The sequence below is a fragment of the Colobus angolensis genome, unplaced genomic scaffold (assembly GCF_000951035.1).
Source record: "Colobus angolensis palliatus isolate OR3802 unplaced genomic scaffold, Cang.pa_1.0 Scaffold236, whole genome shotgun sequence".
Classification (NCBI taxonomy): Eukaryota; Metazoa; Chordata; class Mammalia; order Primates; family Cercopithecidae; genus Colobus; species Colobus angolensis.
This window is the reverse complement of record NW_012115555.1, coordinates 540,609-553,256: the sequence shown is the minus strand read 5'-3', so window position 1 is coordinate 553,256 and position 12,648 is coordinate 540,609. Positions and strand designations below refer to the sequence as shown.

Sequence of the window (12,648 nt, the reverse complement as noted above, 5' to 3'; positions counted from 1 at the left end):
GTCTTGATCTCTTGACCTCGTGACCACCTGCCTTGGCTCCCCAAAGTGCTAGGATTACAGGTGTGAGCCACTGCGCCTGGCCAAGTATGAGTCTTATAATGGAGTATTGTTATTTCACTACTTGTCCACTCCAGAAGCACACAGGGACCCTCAACTGGGGAGATGGCTCTGGGTAGGAATGAGGGGAGCTCTTTCCTCACTTATCTTAACCTCCTTTCCCCTTCCCAGGGTTTGGCCCTGTCTTTACAACCAGTGACCCTGACAGCTTCTGGCAACAGCTTAATGAGATCCATGCCTTGGGGGGTGGAGACGAGCCTGAGATGTGCCTGTCAGCCCTGCAGGTCTGGCCCCTCCCCTCCTCCGTTCTTATCCCCCCTGCGTTTCCTGGCCCCACCACCAGGGGGAGCTAGATCCCTCCTGGGGCTCCCTGCTACCTTCAGAATCTAGATCCACTAGCTTCACTCCAGGATTACGGGGCCATATTCCCTTCTGCTTCATCCTCCTTGGCTCTACCCATTCCCCTCCTGCTGCCATTGTTAACATTGGTCGTTGCCTTCCCTGCCAGCTGGCCCTGCTGCACACACCTCCACTCTCAGACATCTTTGTCTTCACGGATGCCTCCCCCAAGGATGCCTTTCTCACCAACCAGGTGGAATCCCTGACTCAGGAACGGCGCTGCCGGGTGAGCAGAGCTGGTGAGAGACCCAGTGTTAGCCTCCCAGGGATGTGAGAGACCCTGTGATGACAATCTCATCACGAGGGTTGTAGCACACTATGGTGGCCCGACAAGCCTTGGCACATGGGAGAAGCAGACAACGAACGAAACCTTTCCTGATACCTTTAATGATACACGTAGGAGACCCTACCCTTAATAATGCAGAATTTTTATTTCAACCTGCCCAGTAAACAATGTGAAGAACTGGGGATCTAGTCGCCAAAAATCCACTGTGACAAGGGGGTGGCCAACTACTAACCGAAGGCAGGGGGTTGTCACTGGGAGACCCCATCCCAGCAGCCAGAAGGCAGGCAGAGGCCTCATCACGAACCATCAGCTCTGGAGAAAGCTTGAGCACAGGGATTCTCACTCATCATTGTGGATGGCACTTGGGCACCCCAGCCACCGAGCTCTCTTCTGGCCACAGGTCACATTCCTGGTGACTGAAGACACATCAAGGGTTCAGGGCCGAGCTCGGCGTGAGATCTTGTCCCCTCTGCGTTTTGAGCCATACAAAGCAGTGGCCCTGGCCTCAGGAGGAGAAGTGATCTTCACCAAAGACCAGCACATTGGAGACGTGGCAGCCATTGTTGGGGACAGCATGGCTGCCCTGGTGAGTAAGTGGGGGCCAGGGCCCTCACTTAGGAACTGAAGGGTGGTCAGGCTGCACCTCTCTTCTTATAGGAGAAAGGGGAATCACTCTCACTGCTCTGTTGTTCTTCCAGTCACGGGGCAGGAAAGAAGTTTCTCCCCCTCTGAGATCCATGGCTAACCATTTCTCTTTTTTTGAGATGGAGTCTCACTGTCACCCAGGCTGGAGTTCAGTGGCGCGATCTCAGCTCACTGCAAGCTCTGCCTCCCAGGTTCAAGGGATTCTCCTGCCTCAGTCTCCCGAGTAGCTGCAGTTAAGGCACCCACCACCAGGCCCAGCTAATTTTTGTATTTTTTTAGTAGAGCCAGGGTTTCACCAGTTTTTTGGCCGGGCTGGTCTCGAGCTCATGACCTCAAGTGATCTGCCCACCTTGGCCTCCCCCAGTGCTGGGATTACAGGCTCGACGCACCGCGCCTGGCCTGTATTGTCCTTTTATATCAGTAAACCCCTCCCCGCTTGGCTTCCAGTATTCTGCCTTCAGCATTACCACAGGAAGTCCTACCATCTTTTTGGGGAGGTGGCTTGTATTTTGCAGAGACAGAGTCTCACTTTATTGACTAGGCTGGTCTTGAACCCATGGCCTCAAGTGATCCTCCTGCCTTGGTCTCCCAGGTGCTGGGATTACAGACATGAGCCACCATGCCTGGCCCATCATCTTTTAATGGGGCACAAGATCTGATTGTCTCATCCTGAATCCCTTGCCTCCAACTTTGTCCCTGACCATAATAACTTCATCCCTGGCCCTGTGCCCCTCTCTCACTGTACCCCTTTCTCCCTGTGTGACGTGGTTTTTTGTTGTTGTTGTTGTTGTTGTTGAGACGGAGTCTCGCTCTGTCGCCCAGGCTGGAGTGCAGTGGCCCGATCTCAGCTCACTGCAAGCTCCGCCTCCCGGGTTTACGCCATTCTCCTGCCTCAGCCTCCCGAGTAGCTGGGACTACAGGCGCCTGCCACATTGCCCGGCTAGTTTTTTGTATTTTTAGTAGAGACGGGGTTTCACCGTGTTAGCCAGGATGGTCTCGATCTCCTGACCTCGTGATCCGCCCGTCTCGGCCTCCCAAAGTGCTGGGATTACAGGCTTGAGCCACCGCGCCCGGCCTCTTTTTTTTTTTTTAAGACAGAGTCTTGCACTGTCACCCGGGCTGGAGTGCAATGGCACGATCTTGGCTCACTGTAACCTCCTCCTCCTGGGTTCAAGCAGTTCTCCTGCCCCAGCCTCCCAAGTAGCTCGGATTACAGGCACCCACCACCACACCTGGCTAATTTTTTGTGTTTTTTTTTTGTATTTTTGTAGAGACATAGTTTCACTATGTTAGCCAGGCTGGTCTCGAACTCCTGACCTTGTGATTTGCCTGCCTCAGCCTCCCAAAGTGCTAGGATTACAGACGTGAGCCACTGCACCCGGCCCAATGACATGGTTTCTTCCTATCTCCCCTATCTTCTTTGTTCCTCATCCCCATACCTCATCTTCTCCCCCATTTTCTGGTCCTGCTGATCCCTCAAGGTGACTCTTCCCCTGGACCCTCCTTTTGTGGTGCCTGGGCGGCCACTTGTGTTCAGCGTGGATGGGCTGCTCCAGAAGATCACAGTCCGGATCCACGGGGACATCAGCAGCTTCTGGATCAAGAACCCTGCAGGTACCTCTGAAGGCAGAGGGAAGAATGGCGACTGGGGAATAGACAGTCGAGGTGAGGTACTCAAGGAGAGCCAGTGTTTCATTTCTTCCCTGACCCCAGGGGTCTCCCAGAACCAGAAGGAAGGCACGGGTCCTCTAGGTCACACTCACCGCTTTGGGCAGTTCTGGATGGTGACCATGCATGACCCTCCACAGACAGGAACCTGGGAGATCCAGGTCACAGCTGTGGACAGCCCTGGGGTGAGAGTGCAAGGTAAGGAGGGAGGTGTTCCTGGGAAAGGAAAGGAGAGACTGCAGGCCTCCGAGAACACATTCCTTTCAGGAAGGGCTCTGACTGCCTTTGCCCTTTCCCAGCCCAGACCTCCCTGGACTTCCTCTTCCACTTTGGGATCTCCATGGAGGATGGACCCCACCCTGGCCTCTACCCCCTGACTCAGCCAGTTGCAGGTACATCTATTCCCTGAGCCCCCACCCACCTAACCCCCAGTTATTTATTTATTTATTTTGTCCACTCGTCACCCAGGCTGGAGTGCAGTGGTGCGATCTTGGCTCACTGCAAGCTCCACCTCCCGGGTTCATGCCATTCTCCTGTCTCAGCCTCCCGAGTAGCTGGGACTACAGGCACCTGCCACCACGCCCGGCTAATGTTTTGTATTTTTAGTAGAGATGGGGTTTCGCTGTGTTAGCCAGGATGATCTCGATCTCTTGACTTCGTGATCCACCCGCCTTGGCCTCCCAAAGCGCTGGGATTACAGGCATGAGCCACCATGCCCGGCCAAACCCCCAGTTTTATATATATATGTATGTGTGTGTGTATATATATAACATATATATGTATACATACATCTATGCATATGCATAACTTTTATATTGAGTTATAATTTACATAATGTGCACTAAAGTGTACAGTTTGATGGATTTCATATAATATGCCCAGTTCAGGATATAGGACATTTCCAGCACCCCAGAACTCCCTCCTGATGCTCCCCATCGATACCCCTTGAAGGTAACCTGTTTTCCCAGCCATACTCCCCAGAGGGAACCCTTATTTTGAAGGCCATTAATTCTTTTCTCCCTGTGTCTCCGAATCTCACAGTGTTCTCCCCTCCTCGCCCCTGTCCCAGGTCTCCAGACCCAGCTGCTGGTAGAAGTGACAGGGTTGGGTTCCCAAGCGAATCCTGGGGATCCTCAGCCGCATTTCTCCCACGTCATCCTTCGAGGGGTCCCAGACGGTGCCGAACTAGGCCGGGTGCCTTTGGAGCCCGTGGGACCTCCGGAGCGAGGTCTCCTCGCAGCCTCGCTGCCGCCCACGCTGCTGTCCACCCCTAGACCCTTCTCCCTGGAGCTGATTGGCCAGGACGGAGCGGGGCGGCGCCTGCACAGGGCTGCCCCTCAGCCTAGCACTGTAGTCCCTGTCCTTCTGGAGGTGAGACGCTAGGGGAAAGTGCGGCTGGGGTTGGAAAGAGTTGGAGCGGCCCCTTCCCTGACGAGCCCTTCTCTGCAGCTTACTGCCCCCTCGGGTTTCTTGGCCCCGGGCAGCAAGGTCCCGCTCAGTCTGCGCATCGGCAGCTTCTCGGGCCCTCAGGATCTTGACCTTAGGACTTCCGTCAACCCCAGCTTCTCCCTCACCTCCAACCTCTCCAGGTGAGGCCCCTGAACCCTCCAGCTCCCTCTGGCAAATTGCCCGGCCCGTGCTTATCCCAAGCCCCGCCCCTGGCCCCTTCCGATTGGCTCTCAGAATCCTCCTCTCACCTCATGTGCCCCTGCGGGCGTCCCCTGACTCTCGGCTCTGGACAGCCAGGGGCTTTAGCGACGCCTGTATCGTCTCTCCAGGGCTCACCTGGAACTGAATGAGTCGGTCTGGGGCCGCCTGTGGCTGGAGGTCCCAGACTCAGCGGCCCTGGATTCCGTGGTGATGGTGACTGTGACTGCAGCGGGACGAGAAGACAGCCCAGTGCCCCCGACTCATGCTTTCCTCCGGCTCCTGGTATTGGCCCCAGCCCCGCAGGTGAGGCACCGCTACTTTCCATCACAGGGTAGGCAAGGCAGGGGGAGGGTGGTGTAGGCTTAATTTGAGTACACTCTAGCACACCCTGTCATTCTCTTCCTCTTCCCCGCAGGACCAGCTCGCCACCCCTACCGGCTCATCTGACCCAACCCTCACCACGGCCACCCCTGCCTTTTCCCCCTTCACATTGGTGACTCAAGGCAGGGCTGGGGCAGGGTTGGCGGGCAGCCCCTGGTGGGGCACAGTTGGAGGGTTGTTGCTTCTGCGAGGCCTGGCCTCCTGGTGACACAACAGACTACAGAGGGATGGGTGTCCAGCACTATTTTCAACCTCCCCATTGGTAAGAAGACCTGGGACACATTTGTCACATAGGCCTTAGGACCTTGCCTCTCCTAGCTGGGATGAAGGTTTTCTTTTTCTTTTTTTTGAGACGGAGTTTTGCTCTTATGCCCAGGCTGGAGTGCAGTGGCCCGATCTCAGCTCACTGCAACCTCCGCCTCCCAGGTTCAAGCAGTTCTCCTGACTCAGCCTCCCAAGTAGCTGGGATCACAGGTGCCCACCACCATGCCCGGCTAATTTTTTGTATTTTTAGTAGAGACAGGGTTTCACTATGTTGGAAAGGCTGGTCTCGAACTCCTGACCTCAGGTGATCCAACTGCCTCGGCCTCCCAAAGTGCTGGAATTACAGGCATGAGCCACCGTGCCCCGCCAATGAAGGTTTTCTTTCTCCAGCACATCCCTTTCCTTTCTTAAAAACTTCAAGACTGGGGCTGGGCGCGGTGGCTCACGCCTGTAATCCCAGCACTCTGGGAGGCTGAGGCAGGAGGATCACTTGAGCCCAGGAGGTTGAGGCTGCAGTGAGCTGTGGTCGCACCACTGCACTACAGCCTGAGCGACAGTAAGACCCTATCACAGAAACAAAACAAAAAACCCTGTAAGACTGGGATAGAGGGCAATGGATTTTCCCACAATGCACTTTTCCTAACCCTATGAGAAACAAACCAAAGACATTTTTGGAGAAAGTTGCTTTCTGGAGCAGCTTTGGTTTTATTTTTGTATTTAAGGCTGAAGGACAGTTTCAATAAACATGTCTTCTCCCCAGAGGGATTTCAAAGAAAGATCATTTTTGCACATCATATAGGGGAGAATGAGGACGTGAGACACCAAGAAGGCGAAGTTTTCAGGAGCAGAGGAGAAACATTACACCAAGATGTCTGAACTTCATTGACTCACTACCTGGAGCCATTTTTTAGCTGTTGAGTTAAGAAACAGAAAAAGGAGCCTGGGGCTTCTGACTGTTTCACCAGGCTTAGGGGAGTGAGAGGAGGGTTCAGACACAGGTAGGGCCTCTTGGCCTGTTGGTGCAGCCCTGCTGAGCCACCTCCTCCTTTGGCTGGGTGACTCCTTTCTGCTGCCTTGACAACTCCTAGAGGAGAGGAGAAACAGATGGGCCTCTGGGCTCCTCCCAGCCCTGTAGGGTGGGACTCCTGCCCTCTCTCTTGAAGTTTACCTGTTGCCGCCACAAGTTCTGCTTCCTTCGTCTTTCCTTTGAATCCTGGGTGGTGCAGGAACTAGCCTTGTTCAGTGGACTTGGGGAGAACTGGAGGGGAAATTCACTGTGTTTTCTGTTAAGCCAGCACTGACCCCAACAACTCCCCTCACTAGTCCAGCTTCCCAAAAGTCTAAACTGAAAACAATAAACTCACCTTCTCATGAATCAGATTCTGCAAACAGATGTTCACCTTTTGAATCTGGGCTAACGGGGGGCCACCAGGCTCTGAGTGTAAATCTGTTAGAAAATTCTAGAGGAGGAGTTGGAGGCTGACAACATGGTGAAAACCTGAGGTCCATCTGCCACTCTATTCCTGTCACCACAGGCCATCCCTCTCATCCGGATTCCCTCATCCCAGTACCCTCCCAGGCAGGTGGGAAAATCCAATACTCTTCACTTCCATCTCTTTAGCAGGTCAGTTCCTCCATCCCCTCAAATAGCACAACACCCCCTTTCCCTACTCTTCATGGAGCCTCCCTGTCCATCCCTGCCCCATTGGAATAATCCGGCCACGCCCTCATCTCCATGGAGTGATCCAAATCCCTCTGAATGGAATGCAGACCAGCTTCCTCCAGCCCCAACAATGAACACCAACTTAACACTTGGTGGCATCCTGTCATTACGATGCTGCCTCCAATTCATGATCCCTGACCATTAACTCTCCCCTCTCCAGAGTGGTCTCAGGCTGTGTCTACACATTCCTTGTTCTTCCCTCCCTGGCCTTCCCCCCCTTCACACAGAGGGGCAGCCCCCATACCTCACCAAGGGCCCCTAGATGCAGCTGCCGTTGCTGTGCCTCCTTCAGACGGTCTTCAAACCAGGCCTGGCCATGCTGTAGCAGCTCCAGCCCCTGCCACAGGGCATCCTGTTCTCTCTCCAGAGCCTGCATCCTCCGCAGCTGGGAAAAAGCAAGCACAGAGGCTGACTCTCGTGCCACAGCAGGGCTCTGGGTTATGGCCCTTTCTCTCCACCCCTGGTTGGGTTCACTGTGTGGTCACTGAGTGTGAACCCAGACTGGCCACTGAGGACCTGGAGGGCAAGGGGAGGCAGGTGGGAACACTGTGGGCCCTCAGATTGAATGGAAACATAAAGGGCAGGTCTATGGAGAGACTTCCCCTGGGACCTCTTGTTGTGCTGATACTCACCCAAAGGAAGAAGCTCTGGGCCCCCGGGTCTTGGCGGCTTGTTCCCAGCGGCAGCAGCAGGACTGTGTAGGGAACCTGCACCAAGGGCATCCCGCCAGAGCCCTGGCTCCCCATGGCTCTGAGGTGGAAGGGTGGAGCCACTCCCACTGGTGCAGCCCGGGCTGGTCCCTCCCTTCCACCCCTGCCTTGCACCCATCCTGCCTCTGTCAGCCTCTCAGGCCCCTTCCTGCTGTGTCTGTCTGAGGCTGGGGTGTTCCTACTTGAGAAGAGAGACCATCTGCCTTGGGCCCCTCTGTCTTCCCTCTAATCTGTTTTGTAGGGCCTCTCTGAAGTGGTTTGTTCTCATGAACGATCCTTGGGTAGAATCTGAGAGTCTTCCTACAGCAAGGACACTGTATTTTTATTGAGGCAGGGCAGGTTCCCCTGTGGACTTCTGCTCTGTGTTTCGGATCTTTCCTAGTCTCTTGTTTTGGCTGGCCTAAAGAAACAGTATCTTTCTTCAAAATAAACTTTATTCCTAATATGAAACAAAATTTCTAGGGAAACTAAAAACTCTGGGTCTGAAGGCGATAAGGAAACAAAGAGGGCATGGCAGCCCACTGGGGTCTCAGGAGGCTGGGGAGGACACAGGAAGGACTCTCAGAGGATGCTGGTGGCAGCAGGCAGCACTTCCTGGCTCATGAAAACGTTCAAGTCCAGGTTAGGATCTTCCAAATCCAGTTTCATAAACTTATCCACTAATGTCTGGCAACTGAAGAAGAGAGAAAATAGCAAGATTTATGGCAGAATGGACAACCAAGTCCCTGGGCAGAGGGGAGAGGCTGTGGCACAGGAAACCTGGGATCTTGAAGATTTAGGGATTTCAGAAAGAAATGGTGGGTTTCTGAAGGGCAAAGTGCTGGAGGAAGGCTGAGTCCCTGAAAAGGGGAGAAGAGTTGCAGGAGAAGATGCAGAGAGGGCAAAGACACTGGGGCCACACACTCACTTTTCCATTTGGTTCTTCTTTAGCAAATCCTTGACAGGCTTGATGGGTTTTCCACTGCAGATCAAGTCTGAGACCTAGGAACGACAAGCAAGATGGTGGGAGGAGTACGGTGAGTTGGGGAAGAGAAGGGAAAATAAGGGTCAGAAATCCTGTGGACCTAGACCCAGGCCCAATAGGACTAGGAATGGAAGGGAGCTCTTATGTGGACGTGGCTGCACATTTGGATCTCATCACCTCCTTGCCACGAGCTACAAGCTTGTCAGGAAGCCCAGCCTGGGCAGCTGTGTGGGAAGCATGGCTGGCCTTTGCAACACCTTCGCAAACCTGATAGAAGAAGACAAGGTCGTTGCCATCCTCACAGGTCTCCATGGTCTTAAAAGAGAATAAAAGACAGTAAGTATATCATCAATCACCTCCTTCCTGTCCTGAAACCCTTGGCCAATCCTGTGGGGAGGGAGAAAAGGGAAGGGATGTGGTCTCTGTGCTGAGGGAGGCTTTGTTCTGATACAGGAGCCAATCCCCACCTCTGGGAAATGCCCAGCCTGGGGCCCTCCGAGGAGCTAGATTGGTCTCCTCACCAAATACTGCACCAGGGGCCCTTGTGGCAGCAGCTGTAACTGAACAAGGTTCAGAAAGTTGGTGGCCACAAAGATGTGGGGGCATGTGGGTCCACGTGCCAGCCAGTGTCGGAGCACAGCGGCCAGAAGCGCGAGCCCATCCACCTGCAAGGAGGGCAGAGGTTAGGGTTCGGAGCCATGGGGACCCCATGTGCCCCTTTGCCCTTGCACTGGCCTTTCCCTGTCTCATGTTCTACTTCTTTTCTGCCCACACAGCCCTATTCCATTCCAGATGCCCAGCCTCACTGTCATGCTCCTTCATCCTCCTCCACTTTCCCCTCCTTAGTTTCTCCCCTCATCAGTTTCTCCCCTCACCGTGTTGGTTCCCTTTCCAAATTCATCAATGAGGACCAGCGACTGTGCAGTGGCATTGTTCACTGCTTTTGCCACCTGCAGGGTGTAAGGTGGACAAGGGAAAGTTAGTATTGGAAGCCTGTAACGCACTGACCACAGTTGGCCTGTGAATAAAGCTATATACGCGCCCTTCCTACTGCACTGCAAGTTCTTGAATGCTGAGGTGCAAGCTTTGTTCATCCTCTTTGCCAACAGTGACTCACATGAAGCAAGGGTTCAAGAAATGTTTGTGGTATTGATTCTTCCTATCTCTGACCTTAGTGTTCCCCACTTTTAGTATAAAGGGTATGCAGCAGAGGGCATGCTTTCCTGTTATGAGCATTTTCAGGGGTTCCTTTCCCATTATCCCCTTCCTCAATCCCACCTCCCTTTGTTCCCTTTGACCTGGTTGAGGTCGATCATGAAGGTGGAGAGGCCAAGGGAGATGGATTCACAGCTATGAATTCGTGTGAAGATGGCGTCTACTGCCCCAATTTCGGCCTCCTCTGCTGGCACAAAGCTGCCTACCAGGGCCATAAATGTGATCAAGCCTACCTGAATAGGGAAGGAGACAGGGCCTGAGGCTTGGTGCTGTGGGCTGAGGTGAAAGTGAGGCTCAAGGCATGAATGACAGATCAAAGAGAGATGGACAGGGTGAACCAGGAGAAACAGATACACTGACTCTGTCTCTCCTCCCCCAGTCCCAATCATAGCCCCGTTGGCTAATTTAGAATCAGTAAAGAGACATGGGACGTGGGCAGAGACATACTTGGGAGTGGTGTGTACCTACTCGGAGACGGGTGAAGGAATTTGAACCATGGAAAGTTCCATTAGAGCATGGCTCTCCAGTAGAGAATGAGAACATGTGAGGTGGAAGGAAGCAGCTGGATGTAGGTGATGGTCCTTTCATGAAGAGCGGGGTCAGAAAACGGGAGAAGAGCTGCAGGAGACTGGGTTGGTTGGCAAGCAGGGGTGGAGTAGATGCAGGAGGTGCCAGAGGCCCAGGCTGCAGGGCTTCTCCTCACCTGTTTGAGGTATATGCTCTTCCCTGATGAGTTGGGTCCAGTGATGACTTTGACCCTTCCTTTGTCCCCACCACATTCTGTGGAGTTGGGCACAAAAGTTCGGGCACAGAGTTCCATCAGAGGATGTCTGCAGTGGGTGGAGAGGCACCTCACATGGCTTGTGGATCAAGATGGATGAACTCCCAGAAGATGTAGCCTTTGAGCCCCTCATGTCTATTCCTCCACCCACCTCTATTCTTACCTGCCATTCTGGATTCGCACCCCAAGGACCTGAGGGGAGTAACGCGGCCTTGAGTAGCCATAGTCCCGGGCAGCACTGGCAAGAGCCAGCAGGACGTCCAGGCGGGAGGCAAGGTCCAATACTTGGGTTAAGACAGCTGCTCGTGCCAGCACCTGGCACTGTAGCTGGTACATCAGCAGCGTCTCCTGGTCTGGGAATGGGTGAGGGAGGGAGCTAGAGGTCAGCTCCAGGGGAAAGTGAAGAAGAGACAGAGGCCCCTAGAGGGATCTGGAAACAGGTTGCAGAGACAATCTGAGATCTCAAGACATTGAGAGGGAAAGATAGAGTCAGAGTGAGTGAGACAGAGAACAGGAAGAGAAGGGGCCTGTTGGAAGCATCCCCAAGTTGCCCACTCCCCTCCTTCCCCTGGCTGCTTTTTTAAAAAACATCTTACAATGCATATAACCTCTGGCTTCTCCTCACCCCGGATCTCACAGTGCAGGTCCCCCAGCAATGCATCCAGCTCCTTGGTTCGGGCACTACGATAGTGCAGCTTCTCCTCTGAGAGAAACTGGATACAGTGGTTCAAAGCTGTGGGCTTTGCATCTCTTGGTCCTCCTCTCCTTCCCCATCTTTCTAACCCCACCTCCAGCCCCTAACCCTGACTTCTCTTTCCTTTGTCTCAGTGCTGGTAAAGCTCAGAATAAAACTACAGAGAGATCCCATATTGGGCAGTGCTGCTGTAGGGTAAGGCCCTCCCTCAGCTGCTGACTCATTTTCCTCATCACTCACCTTACAGAGGTTGAGGGTCTTACCATGAAGTCCAGTCCATTAATCTCAAAGTCACTGGCCTCTACCATGAAAGGCAGGCGAGGAATAGAAAGAAGGAAGCCGATCTGGGGAGAGTAAAGAGGAGATACTCTACTTTCCTGGTTGGAGACTTACTGGACACCTCCCCTCCCTAGAAGGAGCTTAAGAGATCCCTGTATCCCCACAAAAAAGTGTTCATGTTCTTCAGGCTGCCCCACAAGTTTTCTTATCTACCAGTATTCTTTCATAAGCCTAATATCTCCCCCAAAAGACCTCTGAAGGCTACACCCACTCTCTTGCCCTCACCAGAGGGATGTAGATGACACTGCATGAAGGAATACGTGAGTCCAGATTCTCCAGCTCCTTGCGGGCAACCTCAGTAAGGAAACTGGGAAGTCCCATCAGTCTTCGCTTTTCTACAAGGGTGGAAGACATGTGGTTATCAAAAGTGAGGCTCCTGCCCTGGTTGCTATGAAGATCCCCAGCTGTGGGAACCACCTGCCAAGGATGGTACTTCCATCACTGCGCAGGGCTCACAGGCCCATCCGCACCCAACACTCACTCTCATCAATTTCAGGATCTATGTTGGGGAGGACTGTGAAGCGATTTTCAGCAAGGCTGCCCTCAAAGTCCACCTGAGGAGATAAGTACTGTTTCTTAGCACCCGGCACCCTCTCTCTATCCTGTTCCTCAGCTCTCCTTGGGCCCCAATTCTCCCTGCAGTCCTGCTTTAACTCTCATCCTCCAGATACTTCCCTGAAGTTCTGCCGCCTCCTGTCACCATCCCATTCTTTTTTTTTTTTTTTTTTTTTTTTTTCCCGAGACAGAGTTTCGCTCTTGTTGCCCAGACTGGAGTGCAATGGCACCATCCTGAAGAATGATGTTTAGTATTTTTTTTTTAAGATTTTGGCATTAATATTTATCAGGGATACTGGCCTGTAGTTTTCTCCCCC

At 53.3% G+C, this 12,648-nt stretch overlaps 3 protein-coding genes and 1 long non-coding RNA gene across 4 annotated transcripts in view; 2 read left to right on the top strand and 2 right to left on the bottom strand.

Moving 5' to 3' along the window:
• Nucleotides 1–5,294, top strand: part of VWA7 (von Willebrand factor A domain containing 7) — a 12,682-nt gene extending 7,388 nt beyond the window's left edge. The window contains exons 8-17 of the mRNA XM_011944732.1: nt 229–341; nt 566–682; nt 1,143–1,328; nt 2,869–3,001; nt 3,101–3,253; nt 3,355–3,447; nt 4,125–4,426; nt 4,505–4,644; nt 4,834–5,008; nt 5,121–5,294. Of these exons, the coding sequence (XP_011800122.1) occupies nt 229–341; nt 566–682; nt 1,143–1,328; nt 2,869–3,001; nt 3,101–3,253; nt 3,355–3,447; nt 4,125–4,426; nt 4,505–4,644; nt 4,834–5,008; nt 5,121–5,294 (1,586 nt within the window). The remainder of the gene's footprint in view (nt 1–228; nt 342–565; nt 683–1,142; nt 1,329–2,868; nt 3,002–3,100; nt 3,254–3,354; nt 3,448–4,124; nt 4,427–4,504; nt 4,645–4,833; nt 5,009–5,120) is intronic.
• Nucleotides 5,295–5,309: 15 nt separating this feature from the next.
• Nucleotides 5,310–6,739, top strand: LOC105513743. Its single transcript, XR_001002080.1, has 2 exons — nt 5,310–5,348; nt 6,150–6,739. It is a non-coding gene; the product is annotated as an uncharacterized LOC105513743 (long non-coding RNA).
• SAPCD1 (suppressor APC domain containing 1) lies at nt 6,019–10,165 on the bottom strand. The gene is made up of 11 exons (XM_011944712.1): nt 10,046–10,165; nt 9,623–9,697; nt 9,269–9,412; nt 9,015–9,062; nt 8,691–8,764; nt 8,306–8,456; nt 7,706–7,823; nt 7,318–7,458; nt 6,715–6,810; nt 6,519–6,608; nt 6,019–6,434 (listed from the first exon to the last, which is right to left on the bottom strand). The coding sequence occupies exons 7-11, from the start codon at nt 7,817–7,819 to the stop codon at nt 6,339–6,341; spliced, it is 537 nt and encodes a 178-aa protein (XP_011800102.1). The 5' UTR covers nt 7,820–7,823; nt 8,306–8,456; nt 8,691–8,764; nt 9,015–9,062; nt 9,269–9,412; nt 9,623–9,697; nt 10,046–10,165; the 3' UTR covers nt 6,019–6,338.
• The window catches only part of MSH5 (mutS homolog 5), a 36,858-nt gene continuing 32,409 nt past the window's right edge, over nt 8,200–12,648 (bottom strand). Inside the window, exons 15-26 of the mRNA XM_011944838.1 lie at nt 12,258–12,330; nt 12,002–12,111; nt 11,701–11,781; nt 11,369–11,456; nt 10,907–11,096; nt 10,666–10,792; nt 10,046–10,195; nt 9,623–9,697; nt 9,269–9,412; nt 8,925–9,062; nt 8,691–8,764; nt 8,200–8,456 (exon numbers count right to left, since the gene is read on the bottom strand). Of these exons, the coding sequence (XP_011800228.1) occupies nt 8,345–8,456; nt 8,691–8,764; nt 8,925–9,062; nt 9,269–9,412; nt 9,623–9,697; nt 10,046–10,195; nt 10,666–10,792; nt 10,907–11,096; nt 11,369–11,456; nt 11,701–11,781; nt 12,002–12,111; nt 12,258–12,330 (1,362 nt within the window). The 3' untranslated portion in view covers nt 8,200–8,344. The remainder of the gene's footprint in view (nt 8,457–8,690; nt 8,765–8,924; nt 9,063–9,268; nt 9,413–9,622; nt 9,698–10,045; nt 10,196–10,665; nt 10,793–10,906; nt 11,097–11,368; nt 11,457–11,700; nt 11,782–12,001; nt 12,112–12,257; nt 12,331–12,648) is intronic.